Here is a 26,775-nt window from a genome sequence, read left to right on the forward strand (position 1 = left end):
TTTTATCTGATCCTAACAATAATCCTTTCTAGGTAAACTATGGAAGGAATCTGAGACCCTTGACTGTTTTCTCCACTCCAAATAGTAATTTGGTTTACCTGCACTGCTTAAGGGACAAAAAAACTTACTGTGTGTGACCAAGTGTGCTTGGCATTTCACCAGTATCACACAACTCATATTGCTGAAGAGTCAGCACCCTTTGCTCCCAGACCAGGATCCTCTCCAGAGCTCTCTGGGCATCCGTGATTTTGTACCCTTGAAAACCTGTCCAAGAATGCTCACTGTACCTGTTGATCCCTTTATTTGGGTGCTTTAAGAACTTGCATGGAAAGGTAATCATTTTTGTGCCTGGAGTGAGCATGATCACCCCAGAAGATACCTGTAACATTACACATTCCAGTGGTTCCTAACTTCTTGGTCTAGGGGCTTGCGGAAAAGGGACTGAATTAAACACGCCTCCTTGGGTGTGGAGACCTCAGTTTATGACCAAAGGTGTTTCCAGTTTAACCACATCTCTTCTGACAACCTGCTTTGCCTCTATGATTCTTTTCCTCTCCGTACCTTATGCTTGAGCCCCACAATGAATGCCTATCTCAGGGTTTATTAGACACCCTTCTTCAAATTCTCAAAGGAGTCTGTGTAATTATTGTCCTCCAACCCAGAATCCTTAATCACGACCTAGTTGTTCTTTCTGATTTAGGCAGAGGTCTTTGCGGCTCTTGCTGCTAGTAGTGCAGTTTTATCCCAAATCTCTGGGGAGCTAGCCTTCTCCAGTCACTTGTCATGCAGTTACTGTGTCTTATGGTCAACTGTCATGCAGTTGTTACTGCGTCTTGTGGGATCTTCCTTTTTAACCGGAGGCAGTCAGTACTTTATGCAACAGTCAGAGAAGAAAGAATTATAGGAAGTTCTATAAGTAAGTAAAATGTTCCTTCTGAAGATGAATGAAGAAAACACATGCGCTTGTTGATTTATCACAAAAATTGATTTGCAATGTTATTCGCTGACTTGGAGTTCTGCTTACGAGTACACCTTTATATATTTTAATAGTAAAATGGAAAAATTAGGCCCTCCGCTGCGAACAGGAAGAGATGCACAAGCATTGCATGAGAGTGAAACCAAAACAGACAGTGCCGTCAAAAGACCCAACGAGTTATTACCAATTAATAAGTAAGTATTACAGCTGATAGCACATGATTAAACATAATAGTTCAGAAAGGGTTTCGATTATTATGCTTTTAGGAAATGAATTGAAACACTTCACGATCTTGTAATTGCAGAGTCAGGGATACATACATCTTTAATGCACACATTCATCAGACTACTGCATTTCTTACTTTACTGTCTTTCAGGGGATAATATTTATCAAATTAAGGAATGCCTGTTGAAAAAGTGGCCCTTTGAAAATGACAAATTTGCAAGTCAGCAATCTTTGTTGTGGCTCTTCTTTTGCCTCATGGAAAGTAGGGCCGGGCAAAATTTCAGTTACGTCTGTGTAATTCCCATAATTTCTGCCATCTGGAATTTTGCGAAATTATGCAACAAGACGTAGTTGGGAGTCATAGGTTATAGAAAATCTTATTGAAGAAGTACCTGAATAACGTAAATGAACAGCTCGAACAAGTCTTGTTCTTGGCACTCATGTGTTTTTGCGTTTTAGCACATCCCTGGATCTTTTTTGGATGCCAGGATACAATTTGCGCTTAGAAAAATGTTAAAATGCCATGTTCTTCATACTTTTTCCATGCATAAGAAAAGTGCACAAATTTTGCAAAACCTTAGTGTAAAGTCTGTTTCCTCACTGAGTCAGCACTCAAGCCCTATTCTGTATGGCATCTTTGCAATCTCTTTCAATTAAGCAAATATTAACCCAATCCATAGTAACACTGTAATGATAACCCGTGATTTATCGGTTTAGATAGTTGTATAGCACAAACTAAACAGAGTTCTTTAAATGTAAGATCTGACCGAAAACCATACATTTTCTCACAAGAAAATCTCAACAGTTTATCATTACTAAACATGTTTCTTTTCGTAGTTTCTGAACCAGATGAGGGTAGTTTGTTGTAGTGAGTTTTCATTGGAAGGAGGTAGAATATGTGGAAAAAGCATCCTGCTTGGTTACATAGGTCTCCTTCCTTCGTAGTTTATTTTTGGTTTGCCTAACAGATACTAGGCTTCCTTTTGCCTTAGTTGCCTTACCATATGAACTTAAAAACTGTGCTGCACAAAATGTTACACTTTGTTGTTTTTGCAAAACAGTATGTGCCACACATTACCTTACAGTGCGCACAAAGTTGATTATCACTAGGACCTAGTGGCACTGGAAAGGGAGGTGTGTTAATTCTAGGGAGGTCATCTTTTACGGCTCTCCTTGATCTTTGTAAAAGATAAAACTTTCCTCAAGTAGAAGTAAGAAAACGTCTGCTTCACTATTTGTAATTTTCATAATCTTTGGCCCAGTAACAGTATTAACATAACTAATATTAACCTCTGATTTCAAACGCCAGAAATTTGAACAGAACCAGTGCCATTGCTAGTGCCCATTTTAAGTTTGGTTTTATGAATACCACAATTCCTCAACCAAATTATTTTGGAGAAAGTGGAATCGCGATGCCAGATACGGTAAGTTCAACATTTTATTCAGCAACTCCAGTGAGCAGCTGCACCCTCCAATTCCTAGGCACAGCTACCACCAGTAGAGTGCCCACACCTAAACCCCCTCAAACAGAACATTGAAATGCCAGGAATAAAAAGATACACAGGCACTCCACATCCTCATCCCTTGAATCCATAAACTGATAAAATATATACAGGCAGGTAGTTAGAAATTGGTAAAGAGATAAGGATACACAAACTACAGACAGAGGCCCTCATTACGAGTCTGACGGTCCTAGGATTGACTGACTTGCGGTGGTGGTCTGACTGCCACCAAAGAGTTGGTCAGACCGCCACATTATGACCGTAGTGGTTCGGCCACGGTCGGACCACCAGTTTCCCTCCATTGGAGGGACTGGCGGTGCTGGCGGTCCTAATCCGCCAGGGCAGTGCTGTTTGCAGTGCCGCCCTGGGGATTATGACCCCCCCCTTCTTGCCAGCTTTTACATGGTGGTTGCACCGCCATATAAAAGCTGGCAGAGATGGAGTGCAGGGGGCCACCTGTGGGCCCTTACACTGCCCATGCACTTGGCATGGGCAGTGCACGGGTGCCAATGGGCAGCCCATTCACGCATTTTACTGTCTGCCTAGCAGACAGCAAAAAGCGCAATGGGTGCTAATGCACCCTATGCACCGCAACATTGCTGCTGGCTCAATTAAGAACCAGTGTCAATGTTATGGGCTGTTTCCTGCTGGGCCAGAAGGCGAAAACTATGTTTCTGCCCACTGACCCAGCAGGAAACTCGTAATAGGGACTGCAGGAAGGCCACTGCGCTGGCGGAGACCTGACCGTGGGAGTTTGGCAGGCGGCCTTTTCTGCCCGCAAACTTGTAATTAGGGCCAGAACGTCTAAAGAACCTTCTACCAACATGAAATGTAAGGAGTGGTTTATTCCCCTATCACATATTCATCCAACTTCTTCGGCATTGTAACCATCCAATCAGTCCTAAAGTTTGAGTCTGTGCAGCAGGTAGCAATGATTGAAGAAACATTCTATCATTAACAGCTGTCTCCTGCACCATCCTCAGGCATATGGTTCAGTTCCTCACAAACGGCTGACTTCCTCATCTATCCACCACCAACCCTTGTTTCAGAAAGTTCCTCATCAGAATCATGTTTCCGGTTTAAAATCTCTTTGCACCTTGGCAGTTTGCTAAGGTGCCAAACATTATCATTGCTCATTTTGAGTGAATTGGAATAGACGTTTTCCATTAAGGGTTTGGAAAATGTCCTAACCTCTAAAGCTGCTTACATAACACCACTTATTTTAAATTTTTGTTGTTGATATTGAGGCCACTTTAACTACTCCCAGAGCTAGTCCACCAAAGCTTAATGGTTGTTCGGAAATTATAATTCAGAATGCATGGCCATACAATACAGGCTTATTATACTCAAATCAGTATCCAAAATATATTTTAAATGCTCCAAATGTATTGTCTACATATCAATTTGATATTAACTTTGAAAACACAAAGTCCTAAAATTTAGCGCAAAAAAGAACATTGGTGCAACCTGGAATGTGACAGGGCAAACTATAAGTAGATTTCTAAGCAACATATATCTGGCAGTCACCACATGAAAGAGGTCACCATAAAGCCGATTTACAGGCAATGAAAATCAAAGTGGCATCTTTAAGATTTGCTCTCCTATTACTGTATAGGAATCTAAATGGTCCTTTATTTTCATTTTTCAAGTTCAAGTATGGTAAGTAAATACTTACCATAAATAATCTAGAGCTTGGAAGCTTTTCGTGCCAAAATTAATTTGTGGCTGAAGTTGGAGCAAAGCAAGTTATTTGTCATCTCTCCCAGTCATCACGCTAAGCTCACCTTCAACTGAAATTCTGCTTTATTGACTAGCAAATACTAACAAATTAAGTTTTATTATAATACTGATTTAAAGGAAACAAGCTGAGACAATTAAAAAAACACAATTTGATTACAAATTTGTAAATGTAAGTTATTGAGGACGATACTGGCACATTGCAGTATTAGACATTCTTGAAGAGCTTGGAACGGTAGAGCTAAAGTATCTTGAGCTTCCATACAACAACTTTAAATGCCTCTTGAAGAAACACATCTGCATGAAGTCACCTAGATTCTGATTGGACCAAGGCCAACAATGCAAAGCGTGAATTTCAAAAATATCATGCTCTATTGATATTGGGACTGCTTCAGCTTAAATATTTCTGACAATGCCTTTGCCCCCTAGGGCTAGGCGAAGAGGAACAACCGTGGAAGCTGAAAACAGTGAAGCAAGCCTGGCTGTTTTGCAACTCTGATATGGAAAGCCTAGCACACAGGTTGTTGTCCTATATTTTCAACCCAACACAAACTGCTTTCACTAACCATTTTTCAATAAATCAGGTCTTCAATCCTGCAAAGAAGCAGTTTTACTCTGCTTTACCAGTGCTGAAGGCATCTTTATAAACAACTCAGTCAAATATATGGATTTAATACAGAACTTGCTGGGCAGTCAACATGATCAAGACTATCAATTTATTGAGTAAAAGGAGGCATGATCTGATAGTATATGATTTTAATGTAAGCGTTGATAATTATTTATCTGAATTGTTCATCACATTTTATTTTGTGGTTTTAATTAACTTCCAGTAAATCATTATGTTACTCGCTTCCTTAACACCACGCTTGTGATAATTGTATTCTTATAAGCAGCTTGCACCTTTTTCATATTTGCCCTTACAGTAGTTGGGACCAACTTCCTTGCTGCTCTTCTGTCATACTCACCAACTTGTTCATAGTGTAATGTTCTTTTCCTCTTAAGTTCTTGGAGGGGCTGAATGTAGTCACAGTATGGGTATCTTGGTACACCAAAGCCATTTCCCTAACTTTCCTCCTACACATCCCACATTTGCTGGCTCATTGCACAATCCCCATGATTGCATTTTATGACCTCTGTATGGCTCCTTACCCGGAGTGTGGTCAGGGGCATATGTTTAGGCTTAAGGCCATTTGGAGAAAAAAATATTAAGATTCTTTTTTGCAGCAAATTGTGATCTTTTATATCTAAGGTCTGGCATAGGAAGTCCCCACATTGGAAAACCTGATAAATAATATCTTGCAACAGGCAAATAGTGTGCCCAATCCACAGTGTTATCTGCTGGGCACTTTTGAGTAACAAGGCGATAACAGTTCACATACTTAGCTGAGGTGAACAATTAGCATTTAACTTCAGTCCCAGGATATCAACCGCTAAGGCCTCTCACAAAGTTTCTAAGCATTAGACTGGGGTCAGCGGAGGCAAAAGATGAATTGGATTTATCAGCACATCTATGTTCAGTAAAATTCTGCACAAACTCCTTGACATCAAAATCTATACCTTGCCAACAACACTGTATTTGATCCTCCTTTTATTTTTTTAAACAATTCACAGGTGGTCTCTGCGATTTATCCTTTATGGTTCTTAGCCTAATGGGCGCACCACCCAGAACCCCCTTCGTTATAATCCACTGTCATCTGCCAACAATTAACTTTTTGCTTCCTAATAACTCCTCAGCACATCAGTCAACCATTAATTATCAGGTCAGGCCTTTTAGGTGAACCCAGTAACGCGAGCAGATTTTCCTCTTTGGAATACGCATCCAGCCACTCATCTTTAGAGCTCACACTGACATTACTTGCATTCACAAGAATTGGTGAAAAGTCATCCCAATCATCTGTGATACACTCCTTCAAAAGAATCACTGCCCTGCTTAGGAAATCCACCACCCGGTTTTTGGCATCAGTAATATGTTGTGCTTTATGGTTATAATCCCACAACCTCAAAGACACTTTGGCAATGTGTGACATAATTTTTAACAACCTACACATAGTCATGCTTTTGTTAGGTTGTGGATGTTCCATCTTTAGAATGAATTCAGACCCCAACATATACTATCTGAAGAGTTACACTCCCCTCAAGCTTGTCACCATCTCCCTATCCGTGACAGAATATCTCTCCCCGCTTTTGAAAGGGAGAATGAGGCAAAAGTGATGGGGATTTCCAAGCCACCGCACTAGGTATTGGAACAAAACAGCACCTAAAACGTTGCCGCTAGCGTCAGTCTGATTACAATTCTAGCACAGGGTTTAAAAACTCTGCAAGGGAATGGCATTGCAAACCTCTTTCTTAACCGCATCAAAACACTTGAAGTTTGTCAGTCCCTTCAATGCTATTGCTGTTCTTTAGTCATTTATGTCATTGGTCTTACACACACATGGTCTCATGCAACTTAAATTTAACCAACCCCAAGAAGAATCTCACATCATCCTTGAAAGATAGTGGGGGTACTTCTGACTGTCTCAACATGTTCTTTCTTGAGTAACACGTCATGTTCACAGAAGAAAAAGGCCTAATTATTTCACAGACTGTACAGCACATTTGTTCTTCTTGACTTAGCAGTAAGACCTTTCTTATCCAACACACTTAACAGTTTCCTCAACCGACAGACATGCTCTTCTCTATCCTTTCCCCAGACCCAAAATGTTGTCTTGACACCTTTGAACCCCTCACAGAGTTGGTATTGTTGGGAAATGGCTGCTGCTGATGCTAACCAGTAACTGATAACAACCAAAAGGTGTAAGAAATACTATTATGTTCTCACTATCTGCATGGAAGGGTACTGCTGTCCAAGGTGAAGTTGAACGAGAGCTGTAGCTAACTCCCTTGGTCATGGTTTATTGATTTTAGGTAATGGAAAGTTATATACCTGTATAGTGCTATTTAAACCTCTAAAGTCTATTCATAAACTAACCCGACCATTTGCTCATCTAGCTATATCCAAGGGACCAACCAGTCTGTAGACTTCTTTATCATTCAGGATTAAAACATGTTTCCAGAACAATTGTTGATTGATCCACCCCAAAACAAAAGATCCCTTTTCAGCCACATATCTTTTAACTATAGCTATTCCCCCTCCCTGAACTCTTAGGTTTTGTATTCTGTTAAAGGGGTGAGCTCTCCCATAAAACTTTCTGGATACACGTCAGCATGTTCCAGGTTATCCACATTGCACCCTCAAATTTGTCCTGTCACATGGTTCTAGTGAATTATCACCCAGATTCTACTACAAAATGTATGGCTATTCCGTCTGACCTCATCTTACAAGAATGTTTACACCTAGAATTAACATTCACTCCTAAAAATACTTTGATCAACAATAAAACAGTTATTCCTACTTTATTCTTCACACTCACAAGAACCTAAAACCATCGCCCTGTTTTGCAATTCCTGCATATCGGTGCCACACCTACATTCCTCTTCATTTGCCTCCTGCCACCTGCATCTGGAGTTTAGCTTCTACAGTTTTCGTTCTTTTTTGCTGACGTTTTCTACAAAATTCTCAAAAGTGTGCAGAAATTTGTCCATCCGCACCCCCCCAATAGATAAGCATTTCTAAACTACGCTGCACCTGCCAGAAGCAGATGTCTTGCATGGCCCCTCATGAAGTCTTCCTTTGGTGTCTCAGCACAAAGGATAGTTCACAGTTGTCTAACAAGTGCTCTCTGATGCATCTGAAAGGGAATCAGGAAGTATGAAGTCATATTATGTAGATGAACACAAGAAACTTGGTGAGCTAAGTCACTGGGACAGCCCTGATACTCTCATGTTCTCAGTCCTCTGTAAATTTAAGACAAAATCAAGGAGCAATTAGAAGAGGAGCAGAAAAATTGTCAGTGTGGTTCATTGCCCTCTTGGCGCTCTTATGTCAGGGCGAGGCCTCACAAAAGCTGTATTAAAGAACAGACTATGGTTTCAGTGCCAGATTAGGGCACACTTCTGGTCCCAAAAATTCATGCGCCCAAGTTGTGCAGACCATTGCCAACCCTGGAGCAGATTGTACCCTTCCATAAGATGGTTATGGACCTCTCTGGTATACATTCCATCTCTAACTTCTGCCAGCAGATCCTGCCCAGCACTGACGGATTCCTTTGCAGCCCAGCGTCTGGCACTGGGCAGCGCCATGACCCCATTGCCACTGGTCCAACTATTTGTTCTCTTGGCGTTAATGCCACTGTCTTTTGGCTCTGGCACTGATACCATATTCTGCTCCTACCATGGTTATTGATTCAGCTTCAGCCAGGGCTTGCCCTGAGATATGCTGCACTAAAAGCAAGGCACACCTTCATTAGGAGGATAGCTCTCCCATTGTCCTCTTGCCTATGAGACACAATTGCAGTAGGATGGAGGCATACTTTGGGTCACACGGATGCTATTCAAGGTCTAGAAAATGTGCCCTGCAGCGAAGATGGAAAATTTTCCCCCTATCGATACATGGATGTTGGCGTATGGATTTGACAGAATAGTAGTGGCTTAGACAATTTGTCTAAAATAGAGTTGAATTTGTACCTCAGGCCGTTTGAAAGAACGTCTTATTGTACGTAGAGGGTTTGAGGCGCTGGACTTAGTTACCCTTACACCTACCTAGAAACTAAAGCCAGTGTATTGACTGAGGTTTTTACATCCTGAGTCTTCAACTTCTCGGTTGTTGCTGGCATTTAACAAAGCCTCAACTTAGCCCTCATGGCTGCCTGTTCCTAACCTTGTCTGTCCTGCCAGTAAGCCAGTCTGTGGCACAGCAACACAGGCCCCAATGCAAATGAGGACACGCTGATCCTTCTAAGAGCAAGGTTAACCTAAACACTGTCATACTTCTCCTCTGGACAGGAAGTAAAACATGGCACATGCTAGAGACAAGAGAGTTTCCCTTCAGCTAACCTGGCTCTCTACTCACTGAATGTGGCTTGTCTCTTAAGCTGTGACCATCACTTATTCTAGGAATGGCTGTTTTGGGAAATCTATAATAAAGAAAAACAAGACTCCTCTTGGCAAGGCAAAAGAAGGTTTACTGTTGCGGTAGGGAGCTTAGATACCCCCAACCAGGTATACAGCTGATCTCAAATGTCTGCTGTCAGACAGCCACTTATATAGTTACATGAACAATGTTTTTCTAAAAAGGTCAAATAACACGTTATTCAGTCATCACATGCTTGTTACAAAAACATCACATCACCTTCATTGTAATTCTAACAAGCCATTTATTTGCTTATTTCATATGCATGTTTGTTTTATTGCTTTGCTCCCAAGACTTCTTATCAGATTCTGTGTGCACTTGGCTAACTCTGTCTCCTGCTCACATCATTCAATCATGTTTTTAATTTACCAAGAACAAAGAATACATGCTTGTGTGCTGTGACCATAAATTCCTCTCAGCTTACAAACACAGGTTTTTCTTTAACTAAGACATTGCTGATCATGCACCATATTTTCCAGTGAACTCTTCACCTGTCTGGCATCATTATGGAGCTTAGCCCTGCATCTGTTCTTTCACTACGTATAACTCTAACACTCTCTATTAACGTGTGCGATGGCACAACTTCTTCACATTTTATTTCCTCTCTAATATGGCCACTGATATTTTACCTTCCGTGGCCGAGGAGTTTAGTCATTTTTTTCATACAGACAGTACATCATGGACAGGATGCACAAAAATGTATTGATCCCTCCTAGACACTACAAATTGTGTGGCCTGGGCTATATTTATGTACGGTCATCCATCAGCATGCTTAGATATGTGTCACTGGGTTTCTGGGAATGCCAAGGGTTCACATATGGGCAAGCCCTCTGATGGAACCTCGCAATTTGGTAAGAAGGCTGATTCGGTACTGGAGGTCTTTAGGGACAGTAGAGCTCGGCTCACTCTTTGGGGCTGCTTTGTCCCACATGCCAAAATCCACAGGTAGTACTAGAAATACTGTAGTTATTTGAGGGGTTTTGCATTCTGTCAGATGAGTCTTTTGCAGCCTCTTCAGTAATCCATTCAGATTTGTTATGTTTGCAGATGGCAGGACTGTAGGCATCAGCAGATGCAGCACTCTTCTTCCTCTTCACCTTGAGCTGCAGCCAAACCTCTAGTTTTTTCCTCCAATGATATTTTGAGATCAGTAGGGGGCAGGATTTACTGTTGCCTTTCCAGATGGCATTCCATTACTTTGTACCAGTGCTTTCTTCAAATTGTTCCGTTTGGTTATGCTGTTCCCTTCTTGGAAGCACCTCCACACCTCCCATCAGTCTTTTTCCATCTATGCCATTATTTTCTCGAAGTGCAGAGGTTTTAGTCAGTGGTGCCGCTGACTTTATGCCTGAGGTAGTGAGAGGGTCAGAGTGTTTCTATCTGTACTTTATTGTGCCCAAGAATGATAGGATTTGGGGCAGGTTTTAGACCTAAAGCTAATGAACATTTTTCAGAGGAAGGAGAAATCTAAGGTGATAGTGCTTTCCCAGGTCCTTTTGGCCTTGGGTGCCAAGGATTGGGTGGTTTCCTTAGACTTGCAGGATGTGTACTTCCATATGCCTGGTCCTGCAGTCCACCATGTAGCACCTTCCTCTGCTTTGTGGTGGGGCCATTCCTCTAATTCACTGCTCTGTTGCAGTCCCTCAGGGTGTGCACAAAAGGCATGTTGGTTATTGTTGCCCATCTTTGGAATTTACATATTCTTAAACATGATGACTATCTGATGAAGACAAGCTCAAGGGGGTATTGCTTTTGCCCTCCCTGGGGTTCTTTGGCAGTGAGCCATAATCCAATCTGTGCCTATTCAAAGATTCAATTTAAAGAGGCAATTCTTGACACAGTGGTGTCAAAGGCCTAGCTGCCCTAGCAACCAATCTGAGACATTTGGGCTATGTTCCTAGTGTTTTCTAGATGAACAGCTGTTCCTGCTTTAGTGATGCTGAGACTTCTGGTGCTCCTTGCGTCTTGCCTCCTGCGGCGTTCCATGCTCTTTGGCATATGTGGGCCCTCCGTGGAACCTTCCTCTTCGGTGGGCCCAATCCTGAAGATGTCTTTCTGTCTCTATCTGCATTTCAGACAACGTAACCGCGGACCTTCAGTGGTAGTTGTTGGATGCCAACCCTACTTGAGGCTGGTTTTTCTCCTCATCACATCCCGATGTCAGTGATGATGAAGCTGGTATCCCTAACCTGGGGTAGTCACCAGGAAGGAATAGAGATTAGAGGCCTCTGAGCTCACAGAGAAGCAAGCCATCAGATCAGTGTTCTGAAGCTGTGAGCCATTTGTCTGACCCTGAAGGCTATTCTGACTTCCATCATGGCCAACATGGTCCAGGGTCTAACGGACAACACGACTGCCATATGTGACTTCAACAAGCATTGCAGTGTGTAGTGTCTTGTGTTTTGTCTGGATGATCTGATCTTTGCAGGCTGTACAAGCAATTTCCCTCTTGGTCAGTCACCCGGCAGGATCTCTCAACACCATGGTGGAAAAACACAGGAGGCATCATTTTCCGACCAGGAGTGGCATCTGCATCTGGAAGTATTTGGTCTAATTGCACCTGGTTGAGTGTCCCTTCTGTAAATCTGTTTGCTATTTCCAAATACAAAAAGTCCGGCCTTTGGATCCCTGTAGTTTCCTCATTGAGATTCCTTGGGAGACATATTTTATCTTCTGCTGGCCATCAGCCTCCTCTACTCAACTCAGATCGAACTGAGCAGTGTTTATTCAGATTTCCCTGAACTGGACTCAACATGTGGTACTCTGAGCTCCTGAATCTCAGCATTTGACTCCCCCTTGCTTTGACAGCCTGCTCAGGATTATCTGCTGCCTCAATAACAGAGAAGGGTATTTTACAAGAATCACCACATTCATGAATGGAGATTGAGTGGAATCAACTTTGATACTTTGATCTTCTATAAGTTATGGGAAAAGTTGGTATACAGAGGCTGATCTGACAAAGCCTGCAGCTGACTGACCTAATGAGCTGTAATGAATGTGATAAGAAAACATGTTTTGCCTAAAAAAAAACAAATCTCTAGAGGGGCTTAGGACATATTCCTTCATAGCAAGGCCACACCAAATGCTTTAGCTTAGGGTGTTCTTGATATGGACGTTTGCCAGGCAGCCTCATGGGCATCTGTCAATACTTTCACCAGGTGATTCTGTATCTATTCTCAAGTCTGCAGAGAAGGCCATTTTGCCAGCCCGGTACTCCACGAATTGCTAGTGTCAAATTACTTCCTCAGATGCAAAATCTCTAAGAGTACCAACTCATTAATCATGTTGTGTGCAACTGAAAATGTTCTCACCAGCCTCCCCAGATTTTTTATGGGGCAACCTGTAGTCAAATAAATGTGTTCCTCTATTTTCTGTCCTCCAGTTTTAACAATATCCCTCATAGCTAAACGTGTGCTTATTCCTACTAGTGGGTTCCCCTCTTGGGCCACCTTTTGTTCTCCAGAGTTTCCAGCAGACACATCTTAGGAGGAGGAGGATTTTTGGGCCTTTTAAGTTCCTCAGTTAGTGTGTTTATAATCCAACCGAGAAGGGTGCGATTTTGGGACATGTCCATATGTGATGCATCCGGTCACTAATTTCATTATGGCATTTAGTACAGGTTAGGGAGTAATCTTTACCCACCTTCCAAAGACACTCTGGGTTAAAATATGGTCTCTGTAGATAACTAATTTATATTAACCATAATCTTGTTGATATGGCTTATTTCCTGAATGCCAGAAGAACATTAATTCAGTCTGCATAATCTGATGTTCTGATATCTGCCAAATATTTGGCATTCAAAATCATCAAATCAACTGGAGTATAGTTTTATCTACTTTGTTCTTGGTAAGAAATGCCTATATTGAAATGTATTGTGGCAGTGCTGAGCCTGTGGCTTCTAGTGAATGGCAGAGCTGGCAGGTATTTAAAAATGTTCATTTTATGATGCCCCTATTTGGATTGTACATTACTACAAAAAAAAAGTCATGCCTGTACCCTCCTATACTTCGTCAAACAGAGATAGGCCATTGGTGGTCATGATTTAAAACACTCTAGAAATGTTATCCTTTAAGTAAATGGACTGCACAGAGCTGTTATTACTTTAAGTCCACCTTCCTTCTGTGACCAACAGTGAGCTCTCTGCCAGCATTTATGTTCTGACACATTGTGGGGACCTGAAGGCTACACAGAGAATTCAGTAAGCCCTGCTGTGCCAGGAACCTCCATTTTGTATGAAACCCTGGAATATCTCCATTTACTAATAGCTAAATAATAATTGTGCATGTAGCAGGTTAGTTGTGAAATATCTGAACGTGCTTAGGGAGTGTGATCACTTTATATAAAGCAACACTCCTGAGTATATTGAGGGGTAACTTACTCCAGTTTTGTTTGTCTCATAAGATTTCCTCCCTTAGGAGTGACAGGTTTATTTCCCAACACCATAAAGAATCTACAGATTAAAATGGATCACCAGCATGTTTCTTCACTTCCATGTAGTTTGCAGCACGATCAGGGCAGATTTGTCTCAGTTCATCAAAAGCCCCAGTGCCCGATTGAAAGAGTAAAGCATGTGCATTAGAGTCTGCCCCATCTATCTGGGATATCTCATGAAAAGAATTGGAAGTCCTGGACTCCAACTTCAGCATGAACCATCAAATCAACTCAGTCACCTCCACCTGCTTCTGCACCCTCCCCCTCCTACACAAGTCCTTCAAGTGGATCCCCTTCGAATATAGAAAGACCATCACACGCCCTCATCACCAGCAGACTGGACAACGGCAACGCACTCTACGCCGTAATCAACAAGAAACTCACCCGCAAACTACAAAACATCCCGAACGACGACGCCAGACTGGTCTTCGACCTACCTCGACACTGCCACATCTCGCAACATCTGCGTACACTGCACTGGCTTCCCATAGAGAAAAAAATTATCTTCAAGATCCTTACCCATTCGCACATGGCCCTGCACAACACCGGACCAGTCTACCTGAACCAGTGACTCAACTTCCACTTACCCCACAGGGCCCTACGCTCAGCCCAGCTCTCTCTCGCACAAGTACCCCGCATCAGGAAAACCAGAACAGGAGGCTGCTCCTTCTCCCACCTCACAGACACCGCTTGGAACTCCCATCCTCTCCACATCAGACAAACCACCACCCTCCTCAGCTTCATGAAGGAACTCAAGACATGGCTTTTTTAGGAACCACTTCACTGGTAAATGCTACACTGTACCCCCCTCACACCCCAAAACCCCTAAGTGCTTTGAGACCGCAACGAGTGAGTAATTGCGCTCTAAAAGCACTGACTGATTGAAGTCCTCAGCATGGAGAGATGCTGTCATTGATCTCTCCATCCCACTGAAATTCCTGAACCATGCGGTCTCCACCTTACCTAGGATGCCAGTGGTTCAGTGACCAGATCATACAGGAAAAGAGAGAGGGGGATAGCTCTGTCTAGTTTGTCTCCTAGTATTGAAGTCGAGGATACTAGTTTGTTAATTCTGATTGTTGCCCTGGGGTGATTATAAGGTAAATTAATGTAGAAAATAAAGCGTAGCTCAAAATTTAGTCAGAGAAGAACCTATCTCAGTAAAGTCCAACTAAGCAAATCGAATACCTACTCAAAATTGATAAGCAATAATGTGCATGGACCATAAAACGTCTGTCTTCAACCTATAGCAGTGTGCACCCTTCTAATACATCTGAGGTTTCTCTAACTTCCATAAATCGGTAAGGTTTGGTCTCAGCTAGTGCTTTAGCAAGAATTTTGATATCTGCATTTATCAGTGACAATGGCCTGTATGATTAGCATCAATCCGCTGGTTTACTAGGCTTTAAGAGGACCTTAATCATGGCAGTTTGGGGATCATCATGTCGGATCCTGTCGACCTGTCATCTTTGAATATGTTCAAAGGTTTGGGGACATTGGGAAGCTAAATCTTTCAAAACACTGCAATGGGAAGTTAGTAGGGTCTAGAATCTTACCAGCCTTCAGCCCTAAAAGGGCATTGAAGAGATCATTTTTAGTAAGCAGCAGCTCAAGCTCGTACTTAGCAAGGTCACTTATCAGGGTAGAAAGTTGTTCTATTTCAGTTACCAGTTGGGCTTCATATAAAGCACAGAAGTATTCCTCAGGTATATCGTGTCTATCTGCATTGCGGATACCGGGGACAAATCGGGAAGGAATCTCCCTCTATGTTAATCAGTATGTAATTTACGCAACAAATTCTCCACTTCATAAATCCGCTTTTGGGATGTTATTCATCTGAGTCTTCTAATGTCTAGTGTAATTAGTTGAAGGCATTCTCTCAAGGGCTCCAGATGCCTTAGTAATGGGGTCACCTTAGTGAAACAGTATTCGGACTCCTATTTAGAAGATTGGATGCAAGTTTAAAAGTCTTAGCTTCTTTCAGCTCATTTTTTAAATTAAGGTACCCCGCCCCGATTACCATCTTGAGACCTTTCCATAAGATGAAGCTAGAGGAGCTAGAACCTGTGTTGAGTTCAATATATGATTGAATTTCCATTGTAATGTAGTCAGTAAACATGACTTCACTTAACCAACACACTGTAAGCCTGTCATGTTTCCCTTTTTGTATTTAAAGTAGGCAATGATCTGATGTCCCCTAACACGAGTGTGAAATTGCTATGATGCCCAGGACATATTTTTTGGGGTCAAGGACAAGTTTTCATGTTTATTTTGTCCTTGGGACAAGAACGCCCAACCACGTGCTGCACTGACCCTTTGGCTGACAGTTTACAGTTATGAAGCAGGGAAGGAAATTCCTCAGTTGAGGTAATGTGTGTGTCCATTATGGAGCAGGGAAGTGAATTGCCTGCAGTTGAGGTAATATTTGTGACCATATGCTAATGCTGTGTGAGCTTGTATTTGTGGTTCCTTAATGCAAAGCCTTTTTTTTATTAGGGTGAGTAATCTAAATACATGTTGTAAGCTTAGACTGCAGTACTGACAGTGGTTCCGGTGGAAAAAAATGTATACATGTTTTGCAGAGTTTAACAATATGAGGCTACGTTTAATGCTCCCAGAATGTTCTCCGATTAGATGCAAATATTTGCAGAAGCTTGAGAGTAAGATTGATGATCCTTTGCTTTCAAAATAAATTGGCCACAAAAATTGCAATTGGTTAAAAAACAAAAATTGTCTAAATTACTGTTAAAGTTGAGGTACCATTTCTTCAAAGCATCATTCAGTAAAATGTTTTGATTTGATACATGCTAGTATTTCCCAAAAATATTCTTAAAGGAAAATGGGTAAAAACCAATTTTGACAAGATTATGTGAAATATGAAAATAAACAAACATTGGCAAAGCCAATAGGTCCGACATTGGTGATGAGTCATTTTGTTTTTTCAATATTTCTTATTTTGACAGTGCCTCTGTAAAAATTTATGGTAGTGGAAACTGCCAGCCCTCACCATTGTAACAAACATTGGCAAAAAGCAACAATATTTTTTGGTCTCAAAAAAGCACACATTGCCTCAGTAGTTTCTGGTGCTGAACCAAACTGCTTTGTGTGCCGATCGTCTCCTTGTGAAAGAGCAGATTTAATTCACTCACAGTGAAGCCAACCGATAGATGGATATAGAGGGAGATAAAATTTCAATAAAAACTAGAGGTCTTGATTAACACCAGACCTATTTAGGTGCCCTGTTGTTAAAGTCACAAACGTGCACCATTGGTATATGTCTTTGCAAAGGGCAGATTTACATATTTTATGAATTCACAAAAATGACATAGATAGACCAGGAAATTGTACTCCTAGAAAATATCTGTAAACTATATTTTAGCACAAGCAAATATGCATGTGTAGATTTGCTCATGTGGAAATATGTTGAGTGTTTACAAGTTCACTTTCCCTCTAACCACTTTTTCCCCAACCCTGGAAGAAGTTTTCTGCCTTTGTTAGGAGTATATTTCCAATATTTCACAATCTGGGAAAAGGTTAGAGAAGAGTGAAAATTCATAAAACATGCAAGTTAGTAGGTTTCCACAGTCACGAAAGGACATTCCAACCCTGGAACTTTTGCTTACGGCTGCCTCTAGACCCAGTTTATAGATCTGCGGAAAGGTGGCAAAATAAGGAAATTGTTAGTATTCCAGCCCTACTGTAGTATTAGCTCTGGCATAATCAAAGAGGCTATTATCAGAACTTTTAAATAATGAGGTTGCCACCATAATGTTTTGTTGCTAGACATGACACCAGAGAGACAAATAGATTTGTTTACAGGACAAGTAAGGATTTATGGACAGGTAGATATTTATCGAATTCCACACCCATGCCTTAGAAGTATGTTGGTACCACAAACTCAGAATAGATCTGCCACTAGAACAAAAAAGCTGCAAGAATAATTTACATTGGGTTGAATAGTGGGTGTAGCCCCTTTAATTGTGATGCCAGGTGCCCCAAATATCACATACAGCAGTAGACGCAGTCCAGTCTAATAAAGAGGTTGTGCGGTGGGGAGTTGAGCACCATAGCATAGCAGACCTGGGAGCCTGTCCTAGCCTAGGTAACAGCCTGTGTAGAGGTCTTTGTCAGAGAATTGCAACACCTTGTGAGCCTCTTGTGATCCCAGCATGGCAAACCCTCTTATATCCATGACTCGCCAAGACATTGCAGTTCGAAGATAGCAAGTGGGTTTCTTGTATCAGCGGGATTTCAGAAGAATGGTTTCTGATGGATACACCTACCTGTGGATTCCTCACCTAAAGAATTCTCGCCTCGCGCCAGCTTCGACGGAAATTTCTTCTAGCTCTGCACGTCGACGATGATGTCACAATAGCCCGCCTCATGCGACGCCGTATAACGTCATCTAGGCAATAAGAAGCCCTCATCGACGTGCAGACGTCAGTTCCCTTTTTTCCGTGCCTTCGAATAACGTTTTTTCTTCGAGGCTAACAGGGAGCTACAGTTGCACATCTGTAATTACAATGTTGCAGCCAAGAAAATCTGGCTTTAAACCTTGTAACCAGTGTGGGGGTCGGATGTCGGTCACTGACCCCCATGAAAATTGTTTATGGTTCCTTAGTTCCGACCATGAGGTCGAGTCATGCGGTTCCTGCCAACGCATGAACCCTAAGGCGCTTAAAGAAAGAGAGGCTAAATTATTCCTAGCCCGTTCCAAGAAGAGGAAGGAAAGGCGACATCGTAGAGAGTCTTCTTCTAAATCTTCGAAGACTCATCGTCGCCATGGAGACTCTCTGCGTCGTCACGACTCTCGGCGCCAATCGAGTAGAGGTCGGTCCAGATCTCCATCAGCTCGGCGCCATCTGACGTGGGAGATTAGCCCGGCCGTCACTCCTCCGCCTCCTACGACTCTGGCTTCTCCGACTTCACCTTTGTCCGTGTTTGAAGTCGAGCCTCTTCAAGAACCGGCAGCTTCTCCGGGGCAGGAGATGCCTGGTCCATCATTGGCTTCTTTGCCAGTGCCGACTCCGCAAGCATATCCAGCTTTCCCGGCGCCGGGTACGTATCCTGCGGCATTTTTAAATGCTATTTTCAATATCTTTTCCACCATGGTGCCTGGTGGGAGGGCATGCGGGTCCGTCAGGCCCTTTGGCTTTTAATTTGGGTGCTCCGGCTCCTTACAAGCCGACACCTTTCATGCCATTTTTGCCTTCTGGAGCCGCTACAGCACCGATGCCCTTGGTGTCGCCCAGGAGACCTGTGACGCCTACAACGTCTGCTACTCCGGCGCCAGTGGATTCTCCACGGATCCAGTCCACAGTCAAGTTGCCTGTGGCGCCGGAGGGTCCGGCTTCGGATGGATCCGAAGGACGGTGTCGGCGAAGATCTTCGGCGTCGGCCCACACCTTATCGACGCCGGGACTCGAATCCAGGCTCCGGTCCAGAAGACTAGCTTTACGCCTCCTGGAGGAGGAGGAGTATAGCAGACAACATCTGGAGGAAGGCGAAATCTTAGAGCCTTCAGGTGATTTTCAGGGCCTGGATACTGCAAGTGGTATTGACACTGCCCCTGAATGTGATTTGGCTTCCCCTGGGGAGTATACCGAAGAGGCTGCCTCTTTTCATGCAGTAATAAGGAAGGCTGCAGACTTTTTAGATCTTCCTCTTCCGGCTGCTGAGGTGAAAAGGAACCTTTTGACTGAAGTGCTGCATCCGGCTTCAGTGGTGGCGGAGCCTCTCTTGCCCTTCAATGAGGCTCTCCTGGACCCCATCAAGGACATTTGGAGAAAGCCTGTGACTTCTACAGCTGTAGAGAAACTACTAAAAGAGCTACTCGAATATACATGAAGATACAATGATCTTCAAACATGAAAACACTGAGGTTTATGATGATTACAACTTTATATAGTAAAACCTATTATAGACATATGATACTAGGCTGCTATACTCTAGTAATTGAACACAAATAAAATTAATCCTATTACATATTTGGATATTTTTTTATTTATTTTTGCGTGATTATACTAACATAAGATTATATAGATATCACTTTGAGAAAAAACGATAATGAAAAAAAACAGAATACCTAGCTCAGACATACACACTGAATAATACAAAATCGTGAAACAAGTTATATATACAAGTGAAGGTTTACATCAATACAACTAATCCTTATAACAAAATAAGGCTAAAACAATTCTTTAATAATGAAAATATATAGATATTAAATCTTCTGATACAACAGTAATAATAATAACAGTCTGATAAACAAAGGAAATACTAATGACTTGGCTCTGTAGAAGTAGTACCGTGGGGACCGGAGGCCTACGCGCGTTTCGGTGTTTTAAGTTGTTATAGGTCATCTTCTTCAGGGCCGTTCCCAATGATACTATTCACCAGTGGTCTAATCTTAGAAGCCGAATCTTCTAGTCAATTTAATTTTGGATTCTAGATGTAATTTTTGATAATGTAGTCTGAATATTTGAGGAGTCTTTTTATAGCGTTTTTGTGATATAGTTGTCTTGATGACTATTTCAATCTCGCTAGAGGGCGTGATAATGCCAATTGTTGTAAAGAGAGACGAACTGGCTGAGGTTAACTGGATGTGGTTGTTCAAGTTAGGTCCATATAAGGGTTTGTTATCTGTCCTCAAGGTCGGGAAAATACCGAAAACAGGTCCAAGATATAAAATATAATAAACAAAATGTAATGCTAGAACGCTCCTCGCCTGCTGACTACAGGGCGGTAGCAAGGCGATATCATGCGGCTCCAGGTGACCCGGACTTCCTCTCCAAACATCCAACTCTGGAGAGTTTGGTTGTTCAGGCATCGTGCTCCTCCCGGTCATGTCCTGGTTCGTTCCCCAGGACCCCTGCGGACAGGGAGTCTAAGAAAATGGACCACGCAGCGAAGAAGGCCTTTTCTTCATGCAGTATGGCCTGGAGGAAGCGAAAGGTTATCCTAACTTGCCACAAGAGTTGTTAACGGACGCTCAGGCGGCGGCGACCCAGGTGATTCAGTCTGGGTTGGACACCTCAGATTCTGTGGCAAGGGCTATGGGTACATCCATAGTGTCGAGGCGTCAGGCTTGGCTGCGCTCATCTGGCTTCTCCTCGGATGTACAAGCAACTCTTCTGGACCTGCCTTTTGATGGCGAAAAACTCTTTGGGACAAAAGCAGATTCTGCTCTTGAACGTTTCAAAGAGAGCAGAGCCACAGCGAGGTCGTTGGGACTTCAGGCAGCCACTTCTTATACCTTTAGGTCATATAGGAAGTTTAGGGGTTTTGGACGTGGTCCTCCTTTTGTGGCAGGTTCCAGGTGCCACAACAGTCTGCAAGCTCCCTGCCTTACAGATCCTTCAGGGGCAGAGTACGTACAAGAGGAGCCACCCAGTAGCACTCTGCCTCTTCCTCGGGAGGGGTGCAGCAGGGAAAGCAGCCTTAGTCCACCACCACTCCCTGTCCACATGTCTCCGGTAGGGGGGAGACTTGCCCAATTTCTTCCAATGTGGGAGTTTATAACATCAGACTCTTGGGTCATCGACATTGTGAAGAAGGGGTACGCTCTTCCCTTTCGGGAGTTCCCTCCTCCCTTCCCTCCCCGCCCATCCTTCTGTTCTGAAGACCATCTTCTGTTACTGCAACAGGAGGAGTTATCCCTATTGTCAAAAGGCGCGATGGAGTTGGTTCCCGAGCAGGAGAGGGGTCATGGCTGTTATTCAAGATACTTCCTAATGCCCAAAAAGGATGGTCGGTTGAGACCAATTCTGGACTTGAGGATTTTGAATTGGTTCCTCAGGCAGGAAAAGTTCAAAATGCTGGCCCTTTCACAGGTTCTTTTGGCATTGAACGAAGGAGATTGGATGGTGTCTGTCGATTTGCAGGATGCGTACTTCCATATTCTGATCCTCAAATCGCACAGGAAGTATCTACGGTTTGTGGTGGGGTCGCAGCATTATTAGTTCGCGGTCCTCCCATTTGGTCTTACTTCAGCACCTCGAGTCTTCACAAAGGATGATTGTGGTGGTAACGGCAGAGCTCAGAAGAAGAGGGATAGCTGTGTTTCCCTATCTGGACGATTGGTTGATCAAAGCCAAGACTCCAGAGCTCGTGCGGCTTCACCCGCAGTCGACAACTCAGTTGTTGTTCGACCTGGGTTTTTCAATCAATGTGCCCAAATCTCACCTGGAGCCCTCTCAACGCCTCCTGTTCATAGGGGCAGTACTGGACACAACATTGAATCGGACCTTTCCTCCGCCCCAGCAGGTTCAGGACATTCAGGTGTTGATTCTGATGTTTCGAAATGGAGCAGTAGTTCCAGTCCTCAAGGTCCTTCGTCTGCTCGGTCTGTTTGCTTCTTGCATACTGCTGGTCACTCATGCACGCTGGCACATTAGGGCTCTTCAGTGGTGCGTCCCCAGGCAGTGGTTTCTGCACAAAGGGGATCTCGAGGATTTGATCACGATCACCAGAGACACTGCGGTGAATCTTCAGTGGTGGGCTGCGATCGGCAACCTGTCACAAGGAAGGCCGTTCTCGCTGCCTCCGCCGGTGGCCACAGTTGTAACGGATGCTTCCACTCTAGGGTGGGGAGCTCCCCTGGGGGACCTGGAGGTCAAAGGCCTTTGGTCTCCAGTGGAACAGAGGTTTCACATCAATCTGTTGGAATTGCGGGCAGTACGTCTGTCTCTCAAGGCCTTTCTCCCTTCCATTCGCAGTCAGTCAGTCCAGGTCCCGACAGACAACACTACCGCAATGTGGTATATAAACAAGCAGGGAGGAGTGGGGTCGTACCTTCTTTGCAGAGAAGCTCTTTGACTCTGGTCCTGGCTCCAGGACCACAAGGTTTGCTTGGTAGCAAATCATTTGGCCGGAGTTCTGAATGTACGTGCGAATGTTCTCAGTCGACGCAGCTCGGTCGACCACGAGTGGCATCTTCATCCGGATCTGGTTCTTTACATCTTCCAGATGTGGGGGTGTCTGCAGATAGATCTGTTTGCTACTCAGGAGAACGCTCAGGGCCCGTTATTTTGCAGCCTCCAGTATCCGGCGCAAGGAGCTTTCGGGGACGCGTTTCAGATGTCCTGGAAGGGTCAGTGGCTTTACGCAGGAAGATCCGCCAAGACCGGGCCCAGGTCATCTTGATACCCCCAGGTTGGCCAAGAAGGGTGTGGTACACAGACCTTCTCCAACTCTCTCTGTGTCCTCCACTCCGTCTACCTTATAGGGTGGACCTCCTCTCGCAGTTGCAGGGGCAGATTTTACACCTCTACCTCCAGAGTCTGCACCTTCATGCCTGGAGATTGAACAGGGCAATCTGAGTGCTTTTTCTCTCCCACCGGAAGTGGTGGATGTTATTTTATCGGCCAGGCGACACGCCACCAAATCGATCTATGCAAGTAGGTGGGCTGTATTTGTACGTTGGTGTGGAGAGAACCGAATTGATCCCTTAAAGGCTCACTTGTCTGATATATTATTATTTGCTCTTTCCTTGGCACAGAAGGGTTGTGCAGTTGCCACAGTTAAGGGCTATTTATCAGCACTGTCGGCTTTTCTGTGCCTCCCAGATCAACCTTCCTTGTTTACATCTCCACTTGTTTTGAGGTTTGTTAAGGGTCTCACTAATAGGTTTCCACCCACACCGTTTGTTATGCCACAGTGGGACCTTAACTTGGTATTAACATTTCTAATGGGATCGCCATTTGAACCAATGCATTCTTGTGCTTTGCGTTTGCTGGTTCTTAAGACTGTATTCCTGGTAGCCATAACATCGGCCAGAAGAGTCAGTGAGCTTCAGGCTCTTAGTGTAGAGTCTCCATACCTTTCCTTCTTTAGAGACAAAGTGGTGTTAAGGACCAAGGCGGCTTTCCTCCCGAAGGTTGTTACACCCTTTCACTTGGGGCAGTCAATTACTCTCTCTTCCTTTTACCCTCTGCCTCATCCATCCAAGGAGGAAGAGAGGCTCCACCGACTGGAACCACAAAGAGCATTGAGCTTCTTTGTCGACAGGACGAGGGAGTTCAGGCAAGATGACCAGCTCTTCGTTAGATACGTGGGGAAGAGGAAAGGCAGAGCAGTCCACAAGAGAACGCTATCCAGGTGGGTCATTCTCTGTATCAAGCTTTGTTATTCCTTAGCTAAAAAAAGAACCACCTGTGGGGCTTCGTGCTCATTCCACCAGAGCTAAGGCTGCTTCTTCGGCTTTAGCTAGGGGTGTTTCTGTGGTTGACATCTGCAAGGCGGAAACTTGGGCATCCCTCCATACTTTTGTCAAACATTATTGTTTGGATTCTGAGGTTAGGAGGGATGGCCATTTTGCTCGCTCGGTGCTCTTGGTTTGACCATTCAGGCACCCACCTCCGGAGGTAGTACTGCTTTTGGACTCTATTCTTTAGGTGAGGAATCCACAGGTAGGTGTATCCATCAGAAGAATAAGTTACTTACCTTCGGTAACGCTTTTTCTGGTGGATACATTAACTACCTGTGGATTCCTCACGGTCCCACCCACCTCCCCGTTGCCTGACTGGTCGTTCCACGAAATCCGTGGGTGAGCGCCATTGTCTTTTGTGTGTGTGTGTGTGTGTGTGTGTGTGTGTGTGTGTGTGTATATATATATATATATATATATATATATATATATATATATATATGCTTTATGTATATAGTTATAGCATGTATATATGTATTTCTTTCTCTGGTTTTGATAATTCAAGTACACATGATTGAATTTGACTGGCATATTTAGTTTCTTATGATTTTTAGTGTAACAAATGTTGCGTTTTCACTTTTTTTGATGTGATTATGTTCTCTTCAAGGTCAATTTTCACCTGTTCGCCTCTAAGGCACGTAAAAAATGGTGATAACTGACGTCTGCACGTCGACGAGGGCTTCTTATTGCCTAGATGACTTCATACGGCGTCGCTTTGAGTCGGGCTATTGTGATGTCATCGTCGACATGCAGAGCTAGAAGAAATTTCCGTCGAAGCTGGCGCGAGGGGAGAATTCTTTAGGTGAGGAATCCACAAGTAGTTAATGTATCCACCAGAAAAAGCGTTACCGAAGGTAAGTAACTTATTCGTTTAGTACATTAAAGGACCGCTTCCCTCTTAATCTTACAGCCTCTTCGCATTCTAGGACATCCATCATATTCTTTGTGTGCAACTTGGACATAGACATTAGGGCCTGGTCAGGGAAGCAACATTTGTCAGTATGAAACTTGTATCAAGCGTGTCCATCCCCTCCTGAAGGTGCAGCCTCCTACCAGGAGGTCATTGCAAGAGCAGCTGCTTTCCATAATGTCAAATTACACAAGGAATCCCTCAAACAGGATTTCTTATTTGACACATTAGCCTCTACTCATAGGGACACACAGTATCTTTTAGAGCCAGGGTCATTACCCCTAGGGTGCACAAAAATATAAGGCATCAGCCCCCTTTTTCATTCTGAGTCAAGTGCCACCAGACTCCATTGTAACAACCACAGCTCGCAAGAGGGTAATTGGCTACTAGGGATACTCTCCATCCCAGAAGAGGAAGGTAAGTGCGTAGATGCTGCTAGGTAGAGGGTTGCAGTGCAGTCTGCCAACCACTGGCGTATTGGCAATTCTCAGACCCCGTTGGCCCATAAGGATCGAGCTCATTGGGATGAAATGGAGGAACTCCTACAGTACCTCCCAGAAGAAAATAGAAAGAGGGGACAACAAATGGTTACAGAGGGGCATGCCATTACCAACAATTCTATGCGCTGCACCCTCGACGTAGCGGATACTGCAGCTGGAGGAATAAATAATAGTAACCTTCTTATGCAACACACTTGGCTGAAGTATTCTTGGTTTAAGCAGGAAGTCCAACAGCCAGTTCTTAAAATGTCTTCGATAAATAACGCCTCTTTGGCCCCAGGTAGATTCTACCTTTGAAAAAATGAAGAAAGCCACTGACACAGCCATGGCTATGGGAGTGTTACAAATTACCACTCCCAGGGTCTCCTTTTGTCACCCAAGCTACAGCGGTACATATAAGTCCACCTTCACAGAGGCATCCACCCCCCAACATAAACAGTCCTGGACCTCTTACACCAAAAGCTACTACAGAGTCTCCTTCATAGGAATTAATAACAATGGTGTAGGGCCTCCTCTTCTCTTGCGGAGCAACACCCTCTGCAAAACAGTGTCTACCCTATCCTACCACCAAACACACAACACCTATCGGGCAGACCACAATATTTTTTCCCAGTCTGGGATACCATCACCACAGACAAATGGGTATTAGCTATCATCCAGCATGGCTATAGTCTCGATCTCATTACCACACTTCCCAGCATTCCACCTCGCGCTCACAGGTAATCACAGGAGCATATGACAGTACTCAAGCAGGATGTCCAAGCTCTTCTCTTCAGAGGGGCCATAGAATCCTTTTTACTTCGGCATCAGGGCTATACTGCCTAATCCCTACAAAGGACAGATCTCTAGTCCCAATCCTAGTATTTAGGTCTCTAAACAAGTACATTCTATCAGAACACTTCCATATGGTCACCTTACAGGATGTCATTCCGCTTCTTTAGCAGGACAAATCTATGGCAACTTTAGACCTAAAGGATGCTTGTTCCACATACCAATACACCCTGCTCACCACAAATAGTTAAGATTTGTGATAATGGGCAAACACTGTCATTTCAGAGTTCTTCCATTTGGGGTGACTACCGCACCTTGAATATTCACAAAATACCTGGTGGTCACAGCACATCTACGAAGACAAAATGCTCGTATTTCTTCCCTTCCTGGATCTGAAGCTCAGGCAAACTTTTCTTAAAATGATTCTGGTTGCTCCCATAGACCTCTCTGTAGTTCCACACATGAAGCTCCTCAACGGACTGGACCTGCTCACTCAAAATCAGGG

The 26,775-nt window shown here is 43.6% G+C and overlaps 1 protein-coding gene across 4 annotated transcripts in view; it reads left to right on the forward strand.

The window, feature by feature from the left end:
• The window catches only part of ZC2HC1A (zinc finger C2HC-type containing 1A), a 234,617-nt gene that overhangs the window by 162,904 nt on the left and 44,938 nt on the right, over positions 1-26,775 (forward strand). For 2 of the 4 annotated variants that reach the window (XM_069220393.1, XM_069220392.1), the window contains one exon: positions 1,051-1,170. The exons of the other annotated variants lie outside the window; for them this stretch is intronic. In XM_069220393.1, the coding sequence (XP_069076494.1) occupies positions 1,051-1,170 (120 nt within the window). The remainder of the gene's footprint in view (positions 1-1,050; positions 1,171-26,775) is intronic. 4 annotated transcript variants of the gene reach the window in all.

This window comes from Pleurodeles waltl, chromosome 2_2, assembly GCF_031143425.1.
Source record: "Pleurodeles waltl isolate 20211129_DDA chromosome 2_2, aPleWal1.hap1.20221129, whole genome shotgun sequence".
Lineage (NCBI taxonomy): Eukaryota > Metazoa > Chordata > Amphibia > Caudata > Salamandridae > Pleurodeles > Pleurodeles waltl.